This window comes from Vanessa atalanta, chromosome 3, assembly GCF_905147765.1.
Source record: "Vanessa atalanta chromosome 3, ilVanAtal1.2, whole genome shotgun sequence".
Taxonomy (NCBI): Eukaryota; Metazoa; Arthropoda; class Insecta; order Lepidoptera; family Nymphalidae; genus Vanessa; species Vanessa atalanta.
The window spans coordinates 9,917,216-9,937,107 of record NC_061873.1 but is presented as its reverse complement, the minus strand read 5'-3'; the positions used below and the strand labels follow the sequence as shown (position 1 = coordinate 9,937,107).

At 33.2% G+C, this 19,892-nt stretch overlaps 2 protein-coding genes across 2 annotated transcripts in view; both read right to left on the bottom strand.

The window, feature by feature from the left end:
* Positions 1–17,370, bottom strand: part of LOC125077253 (LIM domain transcription factor LMO4) — a 93,245-nt gene extending 75,875 nt beyond the window's left edge. Inside the window, exon 1 of the mRNA XM_047689141.1 lies at positions 17,056–17,370. The gene's annotated coding sequence lies outside the window, so the exon portion shown is untranslated. The remainder of the gene's footprint in view (positions 1–17,055) is intronic.
* On the bottom strand, positions 8,825–9,628 carry LOC125076920. The gene has a single exon (XM_047688657.1). The coding sequence runs from the start codon at positions 9,578–9,580 to the stop codon at positions 8,825–8,827; it is 756 nt and encodes a 251-aa protein (XP_047544613.1). The 5' UTR covers positions 9,581–9,628.
* Positions 17,371–19,892: the final 2,522 nt, after the last annotated feature.

Here is a 19,892-nt window from a genome sequence, read left to right as displayed (position 1 = left end):
GTCGCGCACTGATTACCGCCTGTTCACTTTGAATCTTATCTACTATGTGTGCTACGGAACGAAACGGTTAAGAATCGACAACCGCCGTCGGATCGGGTTGTACGACCTACAAAAAGTGTTCGCGTTGACTCTAACGAATTTTCTCTTTTCATTCACACTTTTTTTTGACGTTTTTTCATGAATGATGTCGTGTCCGGGATAATTATTGAATTTCAACGATTCGTTACGAATATCGATGAACCGGAAGCCTATTCCGCGGGTGATTGCATCAAGTGGTCAAATTCCGACGTACAGAAAGCAATTTTATGGTTTTTAGGTGAAATTCAGTTCTATCGGGCGTAATAAGCGCTGTGATTTTCTATCGCAATCTTCCTGTTTACGACATCGACAAACGGATACTTACAAGTTAAAGGCTGTTTTAATGTTTTTTAAGTGCTCTAAGACGCAAATAAATGCGTAAAGGTCGTGTTTCAACAGATTATAATCGAGATCGTATCTCACGTCTGTACAGGTTTATGCGCTGGCTATTATAGGTTAGAACAATATTATTATTAGAATAGCATCGGACGCAAGCAGTAATTTATATCGTGACTATCGGTGTCGGCAAGCACATGCAACTATAATTGGTTCCCAATAACTGTAATTTGAATTGTCGTATTAAATTTTCTATAACAAACAAGAGTATATGCAGTCGTCGGACGGGTATTAGTGCGGCATTATAAAACGAATCAGTGGTAATAACGCAGGGGATCTAATTAAATTGCCGCCGATAATAATGGCACTTGGGCTCCCCTCGCAGACCCCTCGACATTTATTATTCCTGCAACAGTTCCCCGGAACACTGTGCTTTAGTTTATTCAACATGTAAATGAAATGAATTATAAATCTAAGATCCGCTACTGATCTACTACTCAACATTTTTAAACGATACACTTTAACAACAATTGTGTGCATTACTTATTATATTTTTGAGAGAATTATATTCGTTTTATAGGAGTCTTTTTTGAAGATGGTTGTTTAGATCGAAAAAGTCGTATCGTAAATATTCTAAAACTTATCAAATGTCTTCCCCTTCTATCCGTCCCGCACTGTCGAATTGCAATTCACGGTAATTCAGACACACACCTTTATATTGTTATATCTCCATTTCATTTCATTGCTCGCTTGGGACTACATCTGCTCTCCCCCCGCCCCGCACCATCCCCCCACGTCCATTAGTGTTTTGTGAATGATTTAAAAGCTCTTTCGGATAACTACTCTGTAAGTGAGTAATTTAAGACTTGCTTCCCATTTTATCAGTGCTCCCTAATTTTGAGTGCGCATTAAAACATTACAAGCGAATATTACTTGCGTTCAAATGGCTGATGAACAATTTTTTTCGGAGTGCCTGGGTTTTTTTATGTACTGGGGAGGGGCATTATCTCCCTGAGTAACGATTAAAATTTCTCCAAAATATATTCAATGACATTTCTTATTAAGTTGTTAACGTAGCTTATTTTATTATATCTTTATAATATAATGATAAGTCCGTTACCTTTCAAAGTGAAATTACAGAAATATATTTATGATTTTTAAATTTAATTTTAATCAAGATTAATTAACAATTTCATTGATTTTATCTTTATCTGTTGCACTTGTCATCTTAACGTAAACGTATTTAGATTTTTTAATATTAAATATCACAATTTAAATGATTAAATATTAAGTGAATTCATTGTAGAACGCAAACAAATAAACAAAGCACAAATGACAATTCATTTCGGTAACCGAACCACAGCGGAAGAAAATCCGTCATCTCCCATTCGTAAATAACGCGCGTCGGTACATGCAAATGAGCGTTATGGTAATTCATCGGGATGGGGCGGTAATGATAAGATAAGGTATTGTTGCGGCCGGAGATACGGCTCGTAGCCTGCATTCGTTTGCTCGTCGCACGAAACGATGGAACCGAAACATTTTTTTACACAAAACAAATGATTTTTATTCGATGTCCCATCCGGAACGAACAGTATGCTACTACGATTACTTGATTTAATTTTAAAGTAATTAAAAATGTTCTATAATAAGCATTGTACAATTAGTTTTAGGTGACTGTGAGGTGGGGCTCGGAGGACTCGTCATCGCCATAAAAAAAAAAAAACTTTTATGATTTAAATTTCAATGTATGCTTAAAATTGTTGTTAAAAAATATTGCTTATTAAATTATAATTTATGCTCTTAAAATTATAAATAATATATAAATAAAAATTTAAAAACTAATTACGACAAGTTCTTCATACATCCCACATACTATAACCGCCTAAGAGATAATTTGTTTTACTTTTATAAAATTCTTTAAAGCTATTTCAAATTTAATATTATTCCAAGTAAAATAGTTTGCGGTGGTAACGTTAATAAATAACCGCATATTAAAAATGTAAAGTTTTCGTGGATAAATCCAAAATTACAAGTCAGTCATGATACCATCGACTATCATTCGTTATAAATCAGAAGCGCAATTATCGGATCGCGAGAAGATTTTTTTTATTACAAATATCAATCATTAACATGATATTACAATGCTACTGATAAAGTTTATCGTCGCAAAATTGCAGTTAATTTTTCTTACTAAATGATAGCTGTCATCGAGTATTAACAATGATATAGATTGGGGTAAATTGGCAGATAAAAATAATTTATCTATTTTTGTGTAGCTAACGAGCGACGCAGCGGGAATCTTTAGCCCCTACTTCCCCTACAGACACCCAGACGCCGTTGTTATTATTTTTATTAGACGGTTCTTTTTATAAATGAAAGACTTAATTTCAAGGCTAGTCGTATTTTCAAAATATTCTGTAAAATATTTTATGTTGCGCAGACGCAGGTCACTCGTTTCTTTCCTAATGGAAGATTGTGTTATCCATAATAGTTTAAGTGTAAAAATATTTCCTAATCATTTTATAATATCACAATCTAACCTATAAAATTAAATCTAATAGCATTGACAAGTTTTAACATATTTATGTTTGTTCTCAAAGATCTATGTATGTATATACTTAAATCGTGTAACCATGACCTACTGATCTCATCATCCCCAAGTTGCCTTTAAAAAGATGCGTAATTGATTGAATCGACGCGAGCTCATTTGGCTGATTGTACTGAGCACCAAATTGCGTATTTAACGTATGGGAAGGACCCTTTTGAACCGCTGCCAATTTAGGCCACCCTCTAGCCGACTCTGGGGTGAGTGAACTGTTTATGTCGAATTTTGTTTTATTTACTCATTTTTAAAAAAATTGTATTTAATTTGGAGTTATATTTTGATAAGTGTTTTTCATTTGAATATTTTAAATTAAGAATTGAATTTATCAGTCGAACAGTAATGTACTCATTAGGTGGGTATGGAAAAATACTTAGATTGAAAAGCAAAGAAACGTTGTAAATCGCGGCGTATAATGGGTCATTTGCCATATTATTATCACCGTGCAAATATCCCGCCCTGCGAAGATTAGATTACAAAAGACGATTTCAAAGTGTGTGAGAAATATCCAAGTCTGGTACAAACATTTAAATCGTTAAATAACGAAAATTTCTTAACTAGTTGATAATATTTATGATATATTTGAAATATATATTATCGAACGAATTATGCAATTATATTCTTATTATTATTATTATATAATTGTTGAGAATATGGTACATAAATAACTACAAATAACTCTTCTATGATTGTACAACTCAATGTTAATTGCTTTTTTACAAATATAATATAAATCTACTCTTTTATCAACATTTAATCTAAGATGGCGGCGATGTGTTTTAGACGAAAATGTCAAAACATTTTTCTGAGTAATGTAAGTATAACCAGTTTATTCATTAATAAAAATATTTAAAGAATGTTATTTAGTGTTTTATATTTTAGATTTCATGTTGAATAATGTTTTAACACATGATTTCCTTTACATAGAATGGAACACATAATAAACAATTTAGTTTTTATTTTTATCGTGCATCAACTTTGAATCAAGAACTTCCGAATTCTACTTTAATTCCGACTTCAAATACGTAATATTTTAAACAAAATAATTATAAATAAAGTTCATATTCATGTTTAAGTCCAGTATAAAATTCATTATTACACAATAAACACTGTACAATTTATGTTAATATTTTTTGTACGTCTGCATGTCATTTCGACAGTTAAAAAAATGGCTGTTATTATTCTTCCAAGGTTAAATGCAATTAAAATTATAGTGATGTCATTTTGTAATCTTTGGTCTTAGAGGTTCATTTAAGAATGTCCATGTTTCGATAATTAATGATTCTTTTGTTATTCAAATAATTACTCCATGGAAGTTTTTGTAAGTTCGTTATTAATCAATCATTTTATATGAAAAAAAAAATTGTTAGCGTATTTTAAATTAATACGTAACTAGCATTGTCCTCAAATACATCCTTGAGACTGCTTGAATACATTTCTGTCAATAGGTCACGGATATCGTCAATCTTTACAAAAATAACAGATGGCTCATTGTATTAGGACTACAGATAAGCCACATTTTAACAATTTTAAGTAAACATTTATTTGAGTAACAACCAATGACGTTTTAACAAAGCGAGGGTTTAGTAGTATTTGATATGAAAAGATATGAAAGCAAAAACATCAAACCGATTTTGTGCGTATTTAAAAATTAATCATCAACAGTGAAAGTACGAAACGTGTAACTTAATTTATAAATGATGTAAGTACATATATTTTTTTACAAAATTCCAATATTTACATTATATTATGAGTTATGACGACTAACAATCCACCAGAAAGCTATGCTATTTGATTCTTGTAGTAAACTATGTAAATGTACGTAGATAGATAGATAGATAGATAGATAGATAGATAAAAACTTTATTGCACACAGACATAAACAGGAAAAAAAAAAAAACAGTAATAACAAATATAGGTAAAAGAAAGTGGTGTACAAGGGCGGTCTTATTGCTATAAGCAATCTCTACCAGACAACCCGTAGTAGTAAAGAAGCAAAGTCAAAATATATGGGTAGTGCAAATAATAATAAGAGAAGCGAAGGTAATCCAAACAATTATAAAAACTTAACTACATACATACATACATATATATATACATACATACATACATACATACATATACGCATAAATACATACAAATATACTAAATACATATAAATATACTTATAATATATACAAAATGAATTTAAGACATACATATAATGCACTGTAAATTTAAAGATCATCAACTTTAAGTAAATAATAATTGAATAAACGATTTTTAAAGGAGTTTATAGATTCTGACTGGCGAATATCTGAGGGGAGAGAGTTCCAAAGCTTGGCAGATTTAGCTGTGAAGGAATTGCTAAAATAATTGGAATGACAGGTCGGTAACTTAAGGCGATTGTCATTCCATGAACGGAGACCAAGGCTATGTGTTTGGCCTGAGCCGAGAAAACAGAAAGACTCTTTTAAATAGGAAGGAGAAAGAGGATTGTAAAGGATAGTGTAAAGAAGAAGGAGAATGTGAAAGTTACGACGGAGTCTTATAGGAAGCCACTTAAGTTGTAGACGGAAGGAAGAGACATGATCATATTTTCGTAAACCGAAAATAAATCTTATGCACATGTTTTGCAATCGCTCTAGTTTGTCAAATTGAGTTTCGGTTAAATCCAAGTAGCATTGATCTGCATAATCAAGTATTGGCAAGAGAAGAGCATTGGCTAAGGATTTCTTAATATTTATGGACAGAAGGTTTTTCCATTTTCGTAACCGCCCTATTGCAGCAAACAATTTACGACTTACCTCTGCAATTTGTGGAGTCCAAGAAAGGGAATTATCTATTACAATTCCTAAGTTTTTAACAGATGGAGTGATGTTTAAAGCAAAGGAGTCAAATAGAATAGGAGGTAAGGCGTTTATATCCACCTTCGCAAGTTGTTTTGGGCTTCCTATGATGGTAATCTGTGATTTAGCCGCATTTATGTGCAGTCCATACGACTTACTCCAAGTACAGATTTTATCCAGATCGCAGTTTATCCTGTGAATAGCGTCCGTAATGTCAAGTGAAGGCGCAGCAATGTACAGTTGCAAGTCGTCCGCATATAGATGATAAGAGGAAAGAAGTTTAGGAAGAGAATTAATAAATATAGCAAAGAGAAGTGGTGAGAGGACACTTCCTTGTGGGACTCCACAAGAAAGTGGAACTAGGGTAGAATATTTATTATTAGCAACTACACATTGCCGGCGATTACCGAGAAAACTGCAGAACCAGGCAAGAGCACTATCGGAGACACCGATTGATCTTAGTATGGCAAGTAGCACATCATGATCAACGGTGTTGAAAGCATTGCTAAAGTCCAATAGTACCAAGACAGTCAGTAACTTATTGTCCATATTGAGACGAATATCGTCACAAACTTTGACAAGCGCTGTAACTGTGCTATGCCCAGATCTGAAGCCAGATTGATACCGACTGAGAGTATGGTTTTTAGAAAGAAAAAGGTTGAGTTGAGAAAAGACTATACGTTCTAATACTTTAGACAGGAAAGGAAGTATGCTAATAGGACGGAAATGTGAAAATAACGTAGGGTTATTGGTCTTAGGGAGAGGAATGACATGTGCAGTTTGCCATGCAATAGGGAATTCGTTTGAGGATAAAGAAAAATTAAATATATGAGAAATAATAGGCGTAATAAAATCAAGGATTAATAGGATTCGTTTTCGACTGATACCATCACTACCAGTCGCATCCGATTTAATAGCTAAAATATGTTTTTTTACTTCGTCTGGAGTGACAGGCTCGAATTTAAAAGGAAGGATAACGTCAGGAGGCAGGGAATTAATATTATTTAGGGTGATTACTTTGGCATGACTGTCTAATAATGCTGTAGCAGTGGCAAAATACTTGTTTAATGCATCAATGTCAATGCTTAGCGGCAAATTGCTACGTTGTCGGCCGATACCTAGGGAGCACAAGAATTTCCAAACACTGGCCTGACTTTTATTTTCAATAGAGTCGTGGATAAATTTTCTTTGTGCGTCTCTGCAGGTTTTGCTGCATCGGTTACGTAGCTTCTTATAATGCTCGTAATTAGCATCAGAAGGTGTTAGTTTATATTTTGATTTAGCCGCATTACGTTTTGACATCAGCCTTTTAATATCCGGGGTTAACCACGGTGCTGGAAGATGTTTGAGTTTGATTGGACGGAGTGGAGCATGTTTATCATAGAGTTGGGTTAGTAAGGAATTAAAAATGTCAAGTTTATCATTAATAGAAGGAGCACTAAAAACCATATCCCAGTCGATGTCATTAAGGTCAGACAAAAAGCTTGTGTTGTCGAAATGTTTAAAGTTTCGACGCATGACAATGGTTGGCCTGGTTTTTGGGGGACGAATCCTGTAAGACACGTAAATGAGGTCGTGGTACGAGAATGCTTCGGCAGGGCACTGGCCATGCGTATCCACAAACTCGGCAGATGAGACGATCTTTAAGTCAAGTGTCGAGGGTGTGCAATTGGGAAAAAAGTGTGTTGCATCAGTCGAAAGTAATGTAAAATTGAGGCTGCTTATTAAGTTTTTAAGACGCTTGGCACGTGAATCATTTTTAAGGACGCACGTGTTAAAGTCACCCAAGATGATAGAGTGGTCGACAGTAGGACTATATAGTTCTAGTAGATTTTCCAAATGTTGAAAATAGTCTATAAGTAATGAAGGGCTGTAGAAAACGCCGAGCAGTATCTTTTTGGAGCCAAATATTAGTTCCAGAAAGATATGCTCGGAGAAGGTCGAATATTGTGCTGGTGATTTGTCGATAATCGTAAAAGGAATATTGTTGCGCAGGTAAATTGCAACACCGCCGCCACCTTTTCCCACGCGATCATTTCGAATGAGGTGAAAATTAGGTAAAGAATAATAGGATGAAGGTAAATTAGGTTTAAGAAACGTTTCAGACACCAAAATAGCATGTATATTATCGTTGTTAAAAGAGGAAACAAAGTCTGCATAGTGTGAGGGAATGCTTTGAGCATTAATGTGAACAACATTGAAGTTTCTAGGGTAAGGAGAAAAGGCAGAATCAAGGAGAGAAGAAAGAGGCATAGAAGCACTATGAAAACTATTATCAGATGATGAGGAGAAGGAATGAAAGTTGTTATCGCAATCAGAATCAGAATTAACATTACTTTCGTTTAAACTCATAGAGGTAATAATAATACGTTTATAAAAATAATAATAATAGATAAATAACTAAGCGCTGAATAAAAATAACAATAAACAAATACGTAAAAAAAATATATATATATAATTTATTTAATATTATTTATAATGAACGACCGGTCTTCACCCACCAGTTGCACGAGAGAGATTGCTTAAGGTTTAAATTAACCTCAGAAAACTAATAACAAACTTAAAAGTTAAAAAAAAATAAAAAATAAAAAAAAAAAATATTTTACAACAAAAACAAGAATCACAATAACAACAATAAAAATATATATAAAGAATTTTAAATAAAATTCTGTTAAAACAAGATATCTAATTCAACCTTCAGTCAATTTAGTTGTCTATGATATCTATATCTATGACACTTTAAAATCAAATATTGTAAAAGGACTTGCGTCCAGAGCCATATAAATCGTCAAATACATTTGACGTTAAATGTCAAATAACTCAATGTTGACTCGATGTAAACAACATTGAAATAACATTGAATTAATACGAGGGTGTTAAATTTAGAGCATAATCTATCTTACTGGCAAAGTAAATTAAGACAATATAAAATTTTAGTGAAAGTAAAAAAGAAAAAATAATAATAAAATTAGTTAAATTATTTTTTGATAACCCTCTTTGAACGAGTTTGGTTGATAACTTTACCATCTTTCTGGCTTTGACTCGTCGATGGAAAACTTGCACCTGAGGTACTCGCAGCAGCAACTCCAGATGAAGAGGAAACAGCGTTGAGATCAGCCATTTTGAAGATACGGTGATGTGATCCGTCCGATCCAAGAACAACAATTTGGCCATCCTTCGTCCAACACTTGGTGACTCCAAATCGTTGTCTGGCAGCCAGGAAGATGTTATGCCTCTCCTTGGTTAAGAACTCCGACATAGTCACACCAGAATTCTTAAGTGCAGTTTTAGCGAACCAAATTTTTTTTCTTAACGCTAAATCAGTGAATTTAATCAGAATAGCCCTGGGTTTATCAGCATTAAATTGGCCTAAACGATGGCAACGCTTCACAGTGTCTACACTAATATCAGACAACTTTAGGTGATCATTGAGTGTCTTTATCGCTACCGAACAGACTTTTTCATTTTTAGTCTCTGGAATACCATGTAACAACAGGATTTTTCTGCGACTCCTCATCTCAATTTCTTCATACTTTCGTGTGAGGATATCGACCTGCTGTTGAAGACCATCAAGAGCAGTCAAAACAAAACTCCTAAAAGAATTGAATTGTGCAGTAATATTGGATGTCGGGCTGGTAGCTGGGATAGAATTCTGCAGATTACGCTGGAACTCTGCCATCCTAGCGTTAAAGTGTTCACTCAATTCGGCGATGCTGTTTTGTATTGAGTCCATAGTAATAAAATGTGTCAAATGTGATGATGTTGATATTATAAACCTTGAAATGTGCACAATTTGCTGAGGAATTTTATTCAGGAAAGTAGAACTGGCAGGTATAAAACCTTTAAAGCATGTTCATTAATAATATTATATTAAATATAATATATTTTTAATTATAAAAGGGAGCAAAAACAAAAACGATGTGTAACTTATTTCACTCCTACCCACGAAAAAAAAGTAGTACGTATGTAGTAATGTATAAATATTTTTTTATTTATGTAGGATTATGTTATTACCTTTTTTAATTTTAAAAATTATTACGAAACAACATTCATCATAATCACTGTGAAGTTGATTAAAAAAAAAACAACCAAATTAAATTAAATAAAAATCAACGTATGTAGCGAATTAATATATCAAGGAACAACTAAATTGGCGGACCAAATCCCGAAGTCAATTAGTTTGCTATATTTATTCTACTTCCGTTGTTATTAATAATTAATAACTAATTTGCCGCTACATATATATACAATCTTAAATTTTAAGAAGGATATTGTGAGTGAATCACCCTAATAACTTAAATAGACATTATCACAGCTATTATAAAATTAATAAAAGCAATGAGTCAGCCTTTAAAATAAATTTAATTAGATCGCCCACTATATTGGAAACAATGAGACAAAGTACGATGTTAAAAGTCGCAATTAATGCGAGACAATACCAACGAAGAACAAGTCGGCTCATCAATCAGGCATCTTCCCTCGTTACACATAATTAATCATGGAATATAATTAAAATTCCCGATGACATGGCGCGATCACCACAATATAAGGATAGAAAATTGGCGTTTAGAACATTCTTAAAGGGTTGGCTGCGTTACTTGAAGCCGTTCGGCTGTACAATCTGTTTAGAATTAAATTATGATATTAATCATTCATTCATTTTCCTCATGTTTTCGTTATCATTAAATCTCTGGAGATTATATGTTTATCTAAAATAGGTGCATATTAAATATACGTTTTAAGATTTGGCGGTAGCTAGACAATATATCGTATATTGTGTTTTTTGCATCATTAACGAAATGTAGTCAGTGATTATATTAAATGTTATTACTATGAGAACCAAGGTCACTTTAATTGATTTACGTCAACATTTGTATTCTATGCAAAGTTATAGAAACATCGGTAAGTACCTACTTATAGTATGTTAAATAATAACACGGAAACTATTTTTAAATACGACAATTAAACGCGGCTAACGAAATTCAATAAAGAAAAATGTATTTGTATTTTACGCGTTTCCTTCCCATTGTTTGAGTTAAATGCGGCAACTGTTACATTTTGATTGTTATTTAAAATTGTTTATTTCGTTTTACTTACTTGTATGTCATGTTGGTGATCTTAGACTAGAAACACTAAAATGATAAATTATATTAAAAAGCGTCAAAAGAAACGAAATCTAAAATCTATGACTGTTAAGTGTATCTCGTGTCTATTCAGTTGAATTATTGCAAAGTAAAAATTGTAGATGTTATACTCGTATTGTTTGTTACCAATAGCTGCCGTAATCGCTCATCAAGTTATCATTTGCTTACAGTAATGAGCCCAAAGATAATGTTAGATTTAAGGCGCCTCACAGACGTCTATTATAGTGTAATTACCTAGTGACTCAGCACGGCTTTGTTCGTTGCATAGGATCCGCGAACAAACTTGTTTTAATTAATTTCGTGTCTCGAACAAGCTTTCCAGCTGATTGTAATCTACTTAGTTGCTGTTAGCGATACGGACGCCCCGATAATGAAGCAACATATTGTTCTAAACTCGACTTACGGATAAGGTTTAAGGGTCAAGACTAACAATACGTCACGTATGAGAGAGACATTAAAATAAGAAAGACGAAACGACGTCGAAATCGCGTAATGAATAGCCGGTTCGACAATACTCGCGTTTCTTTTAAATTGTAAAAACAATGAATTAGTTCGTCGCTAATGCATTGGAATGCGAATATGAATTAACGCAGCGATTCAAGTTTTTGCGGCTAAATCGAGCTATGGGCCAGATAGTGGACACACCGCTTTTACTGCACTCTCACAACTTCCATACTTATAATCTCGCGGCGTGGCGCGTGTTTGTTTCGCCCGTTGCTATGGCGACGGGTGAAATATGGGCTCTGTCTTGCTTCGTTTATAGCGGTTATTAGCTAACGATAGCCATTTATTAGACCTTCTTACACAATATTTAATAGCAATACCTGGGTAATACTAACTTTGGATTATTGTGTTTATTTATAACATGGAAACGAAAAAAAGAATGGATACTTTATAATAATCTATTAGAGGAAAATTTATTAATTTAAATGATTGATAAATTGAAATTAAAAAAATGGGGTTTTAATTGAAAAATTGCTAAGTCGGTATTTAATTTTTGTACATAAGCCTTTTTAGTTATTATGTTAACGTATTCAGAGAAATTATCGTTTCTCCTGGTGCATGTGGGTAACACTAAAAAGAAAACCCAACAAAAATTGGCATGGTGGCAGTTAAGATATTATTCCTCATTAAATTCAACGGCAATATTTATGGTATACCTACGTAATAGTCGTTATTTGTATTATAAAATAGGATAAAACTTTTTTAATCGTCGTTATACTTTAGAAAGAAAATTTTAGGATATTATAATTATTAAGATGTACGATTGAACGAACGAGAAAAATGTTTGAAGATGTATTGACACTGGGTGGGCTTTCTACGAACGAACACGAATGGTCAGCTCGTTTAGCGTAATATTTTATCTGTTCCATAACACTGTAATAAAAAAACAAATCTTAATAACACGCATGCAAAGTCGCCATGATAGGTAATCGTTAAAGTACCAATTATATAAAATATAAAATGAATATAGCTTATAGTCGATGATAACAGAAATTCAAAAGCATTCGTCTAATGATTTTCAAACGACCACACTGGGTCCGTTTCAGAAAACAATAATTAGTACCAATTACAATACTAAATTTCCTCTATAATCAAATAGGATGACTGGCACAAGTCGAGTGGCCGCACGCGGAGGGAAATTAAGGATAACCGGATCTTGCATCTCGCTCCGTCTCTAACATTAAATATTTCTCGTTTTAATACCGTATTTTAGCGTCCAATGTTCGATTCGTTTTTATGCGTTGTAATATTTAATACAACAAAATTGTTACATATGTGCCTCTAGGGAGATAAGTTAATTTCGTGATGCGATTATTTTACATAAATAATTCATGCTAATTACGCAAGTACATAATATGAAATAAGAAAAAAATATTTCCATTAGCAGTTCTAAGTTATGCAAGCTCGTATAATTGCAACAGTTAGTTTTATTTTTATCATCGTTTTTACCGTTTTAAATCAGAAAATAGCATTGAATTTAATTTTACATTTAAGTCATATTAATAAATAACGAGTACCTAAATAATAGCTTTATTGTCTCTGGTTTTTACAATATCGTTGACTGCCTTAGATGGAGACGATCTACGCCACAGAATAAATAAACTTTGTGTGACTTTGTTTATTTTTCTCTGAGGTTAAATTGGTTATTCCTAGAATAGTGGACAAGAGCGGTAATCGTCCAGTAAACAAGTGTATCGTCGATTTCCAAATAACAATACTGAAATGAAAATACTCTAAAGATACGTTTCTAATACATAAATAAATATATTAAGTAAGGAAATATTCGAGGATTTTTAAAGAACAAATCGATAAAAGTAAGTATTATTAAATGTAATTACGTAATATTAATTTATGATATTGGCATTTGATTAGATATTCTAAATCGGTAAGAATTTCGGAAGAATCAAAATGAATATTAAATCTATGGCGAGATGTTCGTTTCCGCCAAAAGGATATGTAGCTTTGTAGTTGGTATAACCTGTAATCGAAACCGGTTTGTTCAATGTGGACTTACGGAGTGGAGAGGGCATGCGCGATATCAAAGCAGGTGTGTGAGCCTACTGACTCAATGAGAATTCCTATTCGGACTCAAATAGTGTTACTAAGAAATACTAGAATCTTTATAATTACTTTTAAATTAAGAATCAAAATTAAAAAAAAAAAAACACCAAAATGATGACGTCACTGATTTAAAAACTTATAATCCTTTATCGACTTGAAGTTAAAATGTACACGTGTAAACCGTATTCAAAATGACCGTAGTTGTTGCCAGATCCGTCAATAAATAAGCGATAATCGACTTATAAAACAACAAAAAGTAAGAGGATTATGAAAACTTATGCTTAGAAGCAATGATTGTGAGATCTACTCCCGCCAAGTACAGATATTCCAAGAACAAGTTGGGGTGGCGTGTTTATAACGCGTGTTTAATAATTTAGCAGCGCCGGCGCGCGGTCCCTTACCGGCCGGGTGCTGAATAATGGATGCAACAATAATATGAGTAGACCGTCTACATTCAATACTTTAATGTATACTACTAACTATTACACTGATGACTACATCAAGATTGATTAAGTTTGAACCGAGAGGCAAATTCAATTAAAAATGTAGAAGCTCGAATTGTTTTTACTTGTATGCTTAGGATCGACATGGTTGGAAAAGCCTCATGGTGTATGTGGTTAATTTGTGTTTACACCACTATAAAAACTAAAGGAAATCTGCAGGTGTTGTATGAAAAATGATTACGCCTTAGATTACAGAAATCGTCACCAAATCTACATCGGAGCGTGATGGAATGAGATTCGCCTTCAGAAGGGCCAAAATGGCCCAGAAGTCAGAATTCGTGAATTTAAACCGTCGATTGCGTGGTCCAGCCTAGACAAGCACCACAGAATTTTTATAATTTCTGTTACACAGTATAGAGTATATAATGCAAAGGGGAATCTGGAATATGTTGGATGAAGATCTGCTAAACATATACCACCAACCCGCATTGCGGGAACATCGCGGTATAAGCTCCAAACCTTACTCGTGAGAGCCTTTTCATATAATTATGGAGGGAACAGGAAAGGAGTAATATTTGCCTAGCGTTTAATATTTGCGGGCGTTACGATTTTGAAGATGCTTGTTAATTTTGATTATGTGTTTTTTTTTTTTATTTAGTTATTTCTAATAAGTTTGGTTTGTATTAATAAGTGAGTTATTGAAACGAAAGATAGGATATCTTTTAAAAAAACTTACATCAGAGTTTTAAGAGATATATTTTTATGCATAATCACTTTTAAGTTAAGGATTACGTTATTCCGATAAAATTGATATGTACCAGTATATTCATCTTTAAAATTAACATTTAGTATTGCTTCAAATCTTCAGACTTTACACTTCAATGAGCCAGTTCTTTTCTTTTAGTATACACCATGCAAAAGTGCTTTGTGTATTAGCATAATCAACTTTTTTGTAGGAAGCCTACCTGAGCGACAGTGAGTGTTGCCATTTAAATATCATAGCGATATTGATTTTCAAAATCAATTGATGTTACATAATTTAAAAACGCAGGAAGATAACATTTTTGCTAATTATATAAATGTGCCTGTACGAACAAAAGCTATTAAAAGAAAACATGACACATACCAGCAGACATGAAGTAACAATTAATTAAAGAAATGAGTTTGGAAACAATAATTAAGTTAATTAAGAGCATAATAATCTTAACGTATGATTTAGGTAGATATATCATGTATTTGCATGAGGGTGCAGCAGAATGCATTTAATTCGTTAATAAATCAGGCTGCGGGGGTGGTGCGGGTTCATTAGGCAGATCGCCTGGGGCCTTCCGGGGAGAGCTGCCCACTCCATCCGTCCTTCTATTGCTTGATGCATTTAATTTAGCGAGAGCAATGTATGATAGACTAAATTCGATTCGTCGGTTACATTCCCGATTCCGTAGACTAAAGTCTAACAAATTTCCTTACAAACATTGAGATGTTTACAGAACAGGATTCATAGCTCCATTCTCTACGATATTAGCTTTTCAATATAGACCTTGCTTGCTGTATTGTATTTAAAGTAAAAATCATTTTTTAACAGTAGTGATTCATCAGTTTTCGAAAAATCGTTCTCGTTAAATTTCATAGCATCTCTTAATAGTTGACTCGATAAAATCTTACCTAAAATAAGTTATTAATTGGCTCTCATAACTCAAGCTTATCGTTGGCATAAATTAAGGTAGATATTCGCGCGCGGGCGCCTCGTCCACGCACGTAGTGAAACTTTTAATTGCATTGAGCTCTATCACTGTCGTCAACACTGCGAGTTATGAACACCCGACTGCTTATATTCTTCGACTCTTTTTAGTATAAATGATATATTTTTATTATTATAGTCACCTTATTTCTTCAAGATTTATTCGGGAGTTGGGAGCTACGTCAGGTTGGCAACATGGGTATGAAAATCCATTATTAACAAAATAAATTGTCCCCATATATCTCTGGGTAACGTAAATATAAAACAATAGAGGCCGGGACCGGACGAGAGACTCATTAATTTAGATGATTGTACAATTATCTAAATATAAGCGGAGCGAGACGCCCATGCGGGGGCAGGGTGTACTTCAACCCGAAAAGGAGGGAGGGGTGCGGGCACTCGTTTTTAATTAAACCGGCGATGAAATGAAGTGGTCCGTGTAATATTGCTTAGACATATTTTAAAAATTAATTTTCAATCCAGCTCTTTAGCAATGATTTCAACTACAAAATGACGTAAGTCGAAACAATCTTTTTTCTTCTGATTTGTTTTAGGCAATTTGAAACTTTAATTTCTGGCACAAGATGATGAAGGGTTGTGAGTCTCGGCACCCCTCTCTCTCTTTCTCTCTATTTACTTTCCGTTAAAGCTTTAATTAAAAGGATGTCTATTTTAAACATAATTGATGTTCAAAGTAAATAAATCTTTAATGGTTTAATTATCTTTTAGTAATTAAGTTTCACCTGACAGTAAAATAATGAATACTCTGCTCACCGAATCTTTCTAATTACTGATTCAAAGATAGTGCCTATTTGGAACGCATAGATAATGTATGAACACATTTATCAAGTAAAAATTCAGCATGTTTTAATAATATTTCAATTTAACGAAATAAATTATCTTGTTTTGTTAACATATTTATTTTATTACTTTTAGGAGTACACAGTTTCTGCAAAGGACTAAGTCTTGCACTTTCTCGAGTATTTTACAATGCATTGTTGTATTTCTAAGTAAAAGGTAGCTTGAATACTCTGCAGCTGCTCGTGGTATTTGTTTAACGATATTCTTAAAGGCCGTCGTTCTCCGAAGTCAGACAATAAGTTGTCAAATAGTTCTTTATACTATATAACATGTGGCACTTTCTTATACAGAGAGTTGTAGTGTAGTGCCAATAGACATGTCATTTTAGTTTCTTCACATATAATAAGTACGCAGTTTTGTTTACAAACAAACCACATTGTTCCCGTACTAGATTTGGCATGTGCGCACGCTACCTTACATTTTTGTAGCAACACAAACAAATCTTATTGATAATTACCTTAAGGCTTGTTCCCGTAGGTCTCACGCGACCAGCCTTGGTGCCTTAATAGAATCGTCGAACTCCGAACCGGCACGATGCACCAAACAAAAAACTCAACAATAACAGAAAAAAAAAAAAAAAACACTAAACGTATTAACTCGATTAACTACACCGCCGAATGCAGTCTCGTATCCTTCAAGTTCGACAGGACAAAAGACTTGAAGCACAAAAACCTTCTCGTAAAACTTTAGAACAAAAACTGTATAGAGAACTTCGAAAAAAGTAGATACGTCAGAGGGGATCGACGACACTTCCCCATGCAGCGTTTCGGTCGCGACTGAAGCACGCGGTCGCGCGCGGGGCCACGGAGGGGAGCGGGCGAGGGGCAACGGCCCCGCACCTCCGCGGTATTATTTGATTAATTCGCCTCCCCTTGTATACTCGTCGAGTCGTCATTACGACAATGAACGTTAAGTTTTTAAATTTCAGTGAGAGGGCCGCAACCTTCACCTACTGTTTAATTATTTAATTGAATAAATTAAGATCGACCGTCGCCAACAAAGATTAGACGTTAATAAGCAAACGCTGAAGGACTCGTCCCGTTCATAGTTAATTACGGCGTCGCAGTACGCTCGCAAAAAATCCTTGCTTGAAATAATGAGTAATACCTACCAAGGAACGTTAGTCCCGCTAATTGGAGTGCATTTGCATACTGAAGTAAAATAAAGTCAGAGTGAGTTATTTTGATGAAGTCGAATGCCGGCAAACGGCGAGCTAATAAGGTGAGCACACAAACGTACGTACACGTGTAAGAAATTCTAATATTAATGCTTATAAAGCACTTGTACTTTTACTAAGTATTACTTTCAGAGAATTACTGTTACTCATATACCCAATTCAAGGTAAATATCTTGTTTTTATACACACACTAATTATACAGTTCACTTAAGAAACTTGATGAAAGTAATCGTTATAAAACGCTGTTACCAAATTTGGCGTTGTGATAAAATTTATAATTTAAATTGTAATCGGCCGAAATTTGTATATTAATTAGTGTATATGAAATTGGTAACTTTAATTAATAAAGTCGAGACTCTGACCGAGTTTCGCCCACTGCGTATGATTTCAGAGACAAGACATCTGCGCAAGAGATTATAACATTGCACAAATGTGTGTGCATATTATGCATGTGCACCCGGCAACTATCCGACACGAATAAATAACGATGAGTACGAGAGTGTAAAACTTCTAACTCCAAACTACTACTGAGATTTTTTTAATGGAAAATGTCCAATTGCTTTTATTGACCTGATCCGGGATTCAAAATCAGGCATCAATCAAATCAATGCAGTATTAAAAACTAACTACTTATTATACCTATGAGGCAGTTATTTAAAACTTTTAGTGCCAATATTTATGTGCAAAGATTATCACTAATCATCAGGCAAGGCTCCTCTGGCTTTACTGAGATTAAAACTAAAATTTAAATAAATGGATATTGTAACATATATTTTTTACATATAAAGGGTTCATAAAGGTACAACCTAATTTTACTTCTGATAAAATAATCTTTAGATTCAATCTCGCATTCCTATCCATATTGAAATTCCGCAAACGTTATTACATTTATAAAATCATGATAAAAATCTAAAATATTACTCATTGTAAAATTTATTACGGGACTATTATTGTCTTCAAAATAGTCTCGATACATTTATTTTATGACAGCGTATATATCTCATTTTCTGTCTCTTTTATCCAAAACCTATACGAAAGTATTTTTATTTATTTTGTCCAATATTTATTTATATGAAACATAGTCAAGGATTTTTTAAGATTAATATATGGGGATTAATTTGATAATTTCGTGGTCGCTATTATTATGGGTTGAGGTCGATCGATCAGACGGCACAGACGCGAGCGCAGGTGGGTTTTTTTGTGTTTTTTTCATGTTTGTGCCACCAAGACATCAAATTTGATGAATACTATTATCAAATTAATTATTCATTAATAGACTTAATACACACTTTTAAAATATTTTAGAATAAAATAATTACAAATATGTATTAAAATAAAAGTGGATATTCATTTATTTTATAAATTGAAACATTTAAGTTTATATAAAGTAATATTAATAAAGATTAAATAATGTTCAACTGTAACTAATTAACCTTTATTGGTAATTACTTTTTAATTTTTTATACAATGAAGAATTTTATTTATCGGCTCTTTATAATGAATTATACATATAACTCAAGATATATAATCGTAACATACACATATTACTTGAAAATAACATTCGATCGGCCGAAAATATACTAAAATTTCAAACTAATTAATATAATAATATGTATTACTCAAACAGTTTCATAGTATGGAGCAATATCTGTTTCAAAGACCGAGGCGGTCTCCATTTCATTGTTATGAGGCCTATTAATTACGGGCATCTTTGCTGACAAATAAAAACAGTGTGGTTAATTTTGACGTATACAACTTATAGCCTATTCCAATCGAAGTAGGAATAAAGATAATCAAACTTTAGATTTACATATTTCATGCGATTTGCTAATAGCTCAGCTATATTGCGCACTATTAAGACTTTACTACTTATATCCATTTTAATTTTTATTCGAAAATTCCGATAACGTTCAAGACGTCATTTTTTCGCAAATCCATAATTAATATCATAGATTAATCAACGAGAGCTTGAATACCTTACCATAAATAGAGAACGGTTGCTCATTGGTCATATTTACTATTTATTAGAAGTACAAAATAAATATATATATATATATATATATCCCATGAGATAAATGTCCTGTGGTACATATTAAGAGTTATCTTTAATCTTCATA

What these genes read in the sequence shown, in the direction of transcription:
- LOC125076920 (XM_047688657.1), bottom strand. Translation starts at nt 9,580, where the DNA reads ATGGACTCAATACAAAACAGCATCGCCGAATTGAGTGAACACTTTAAC.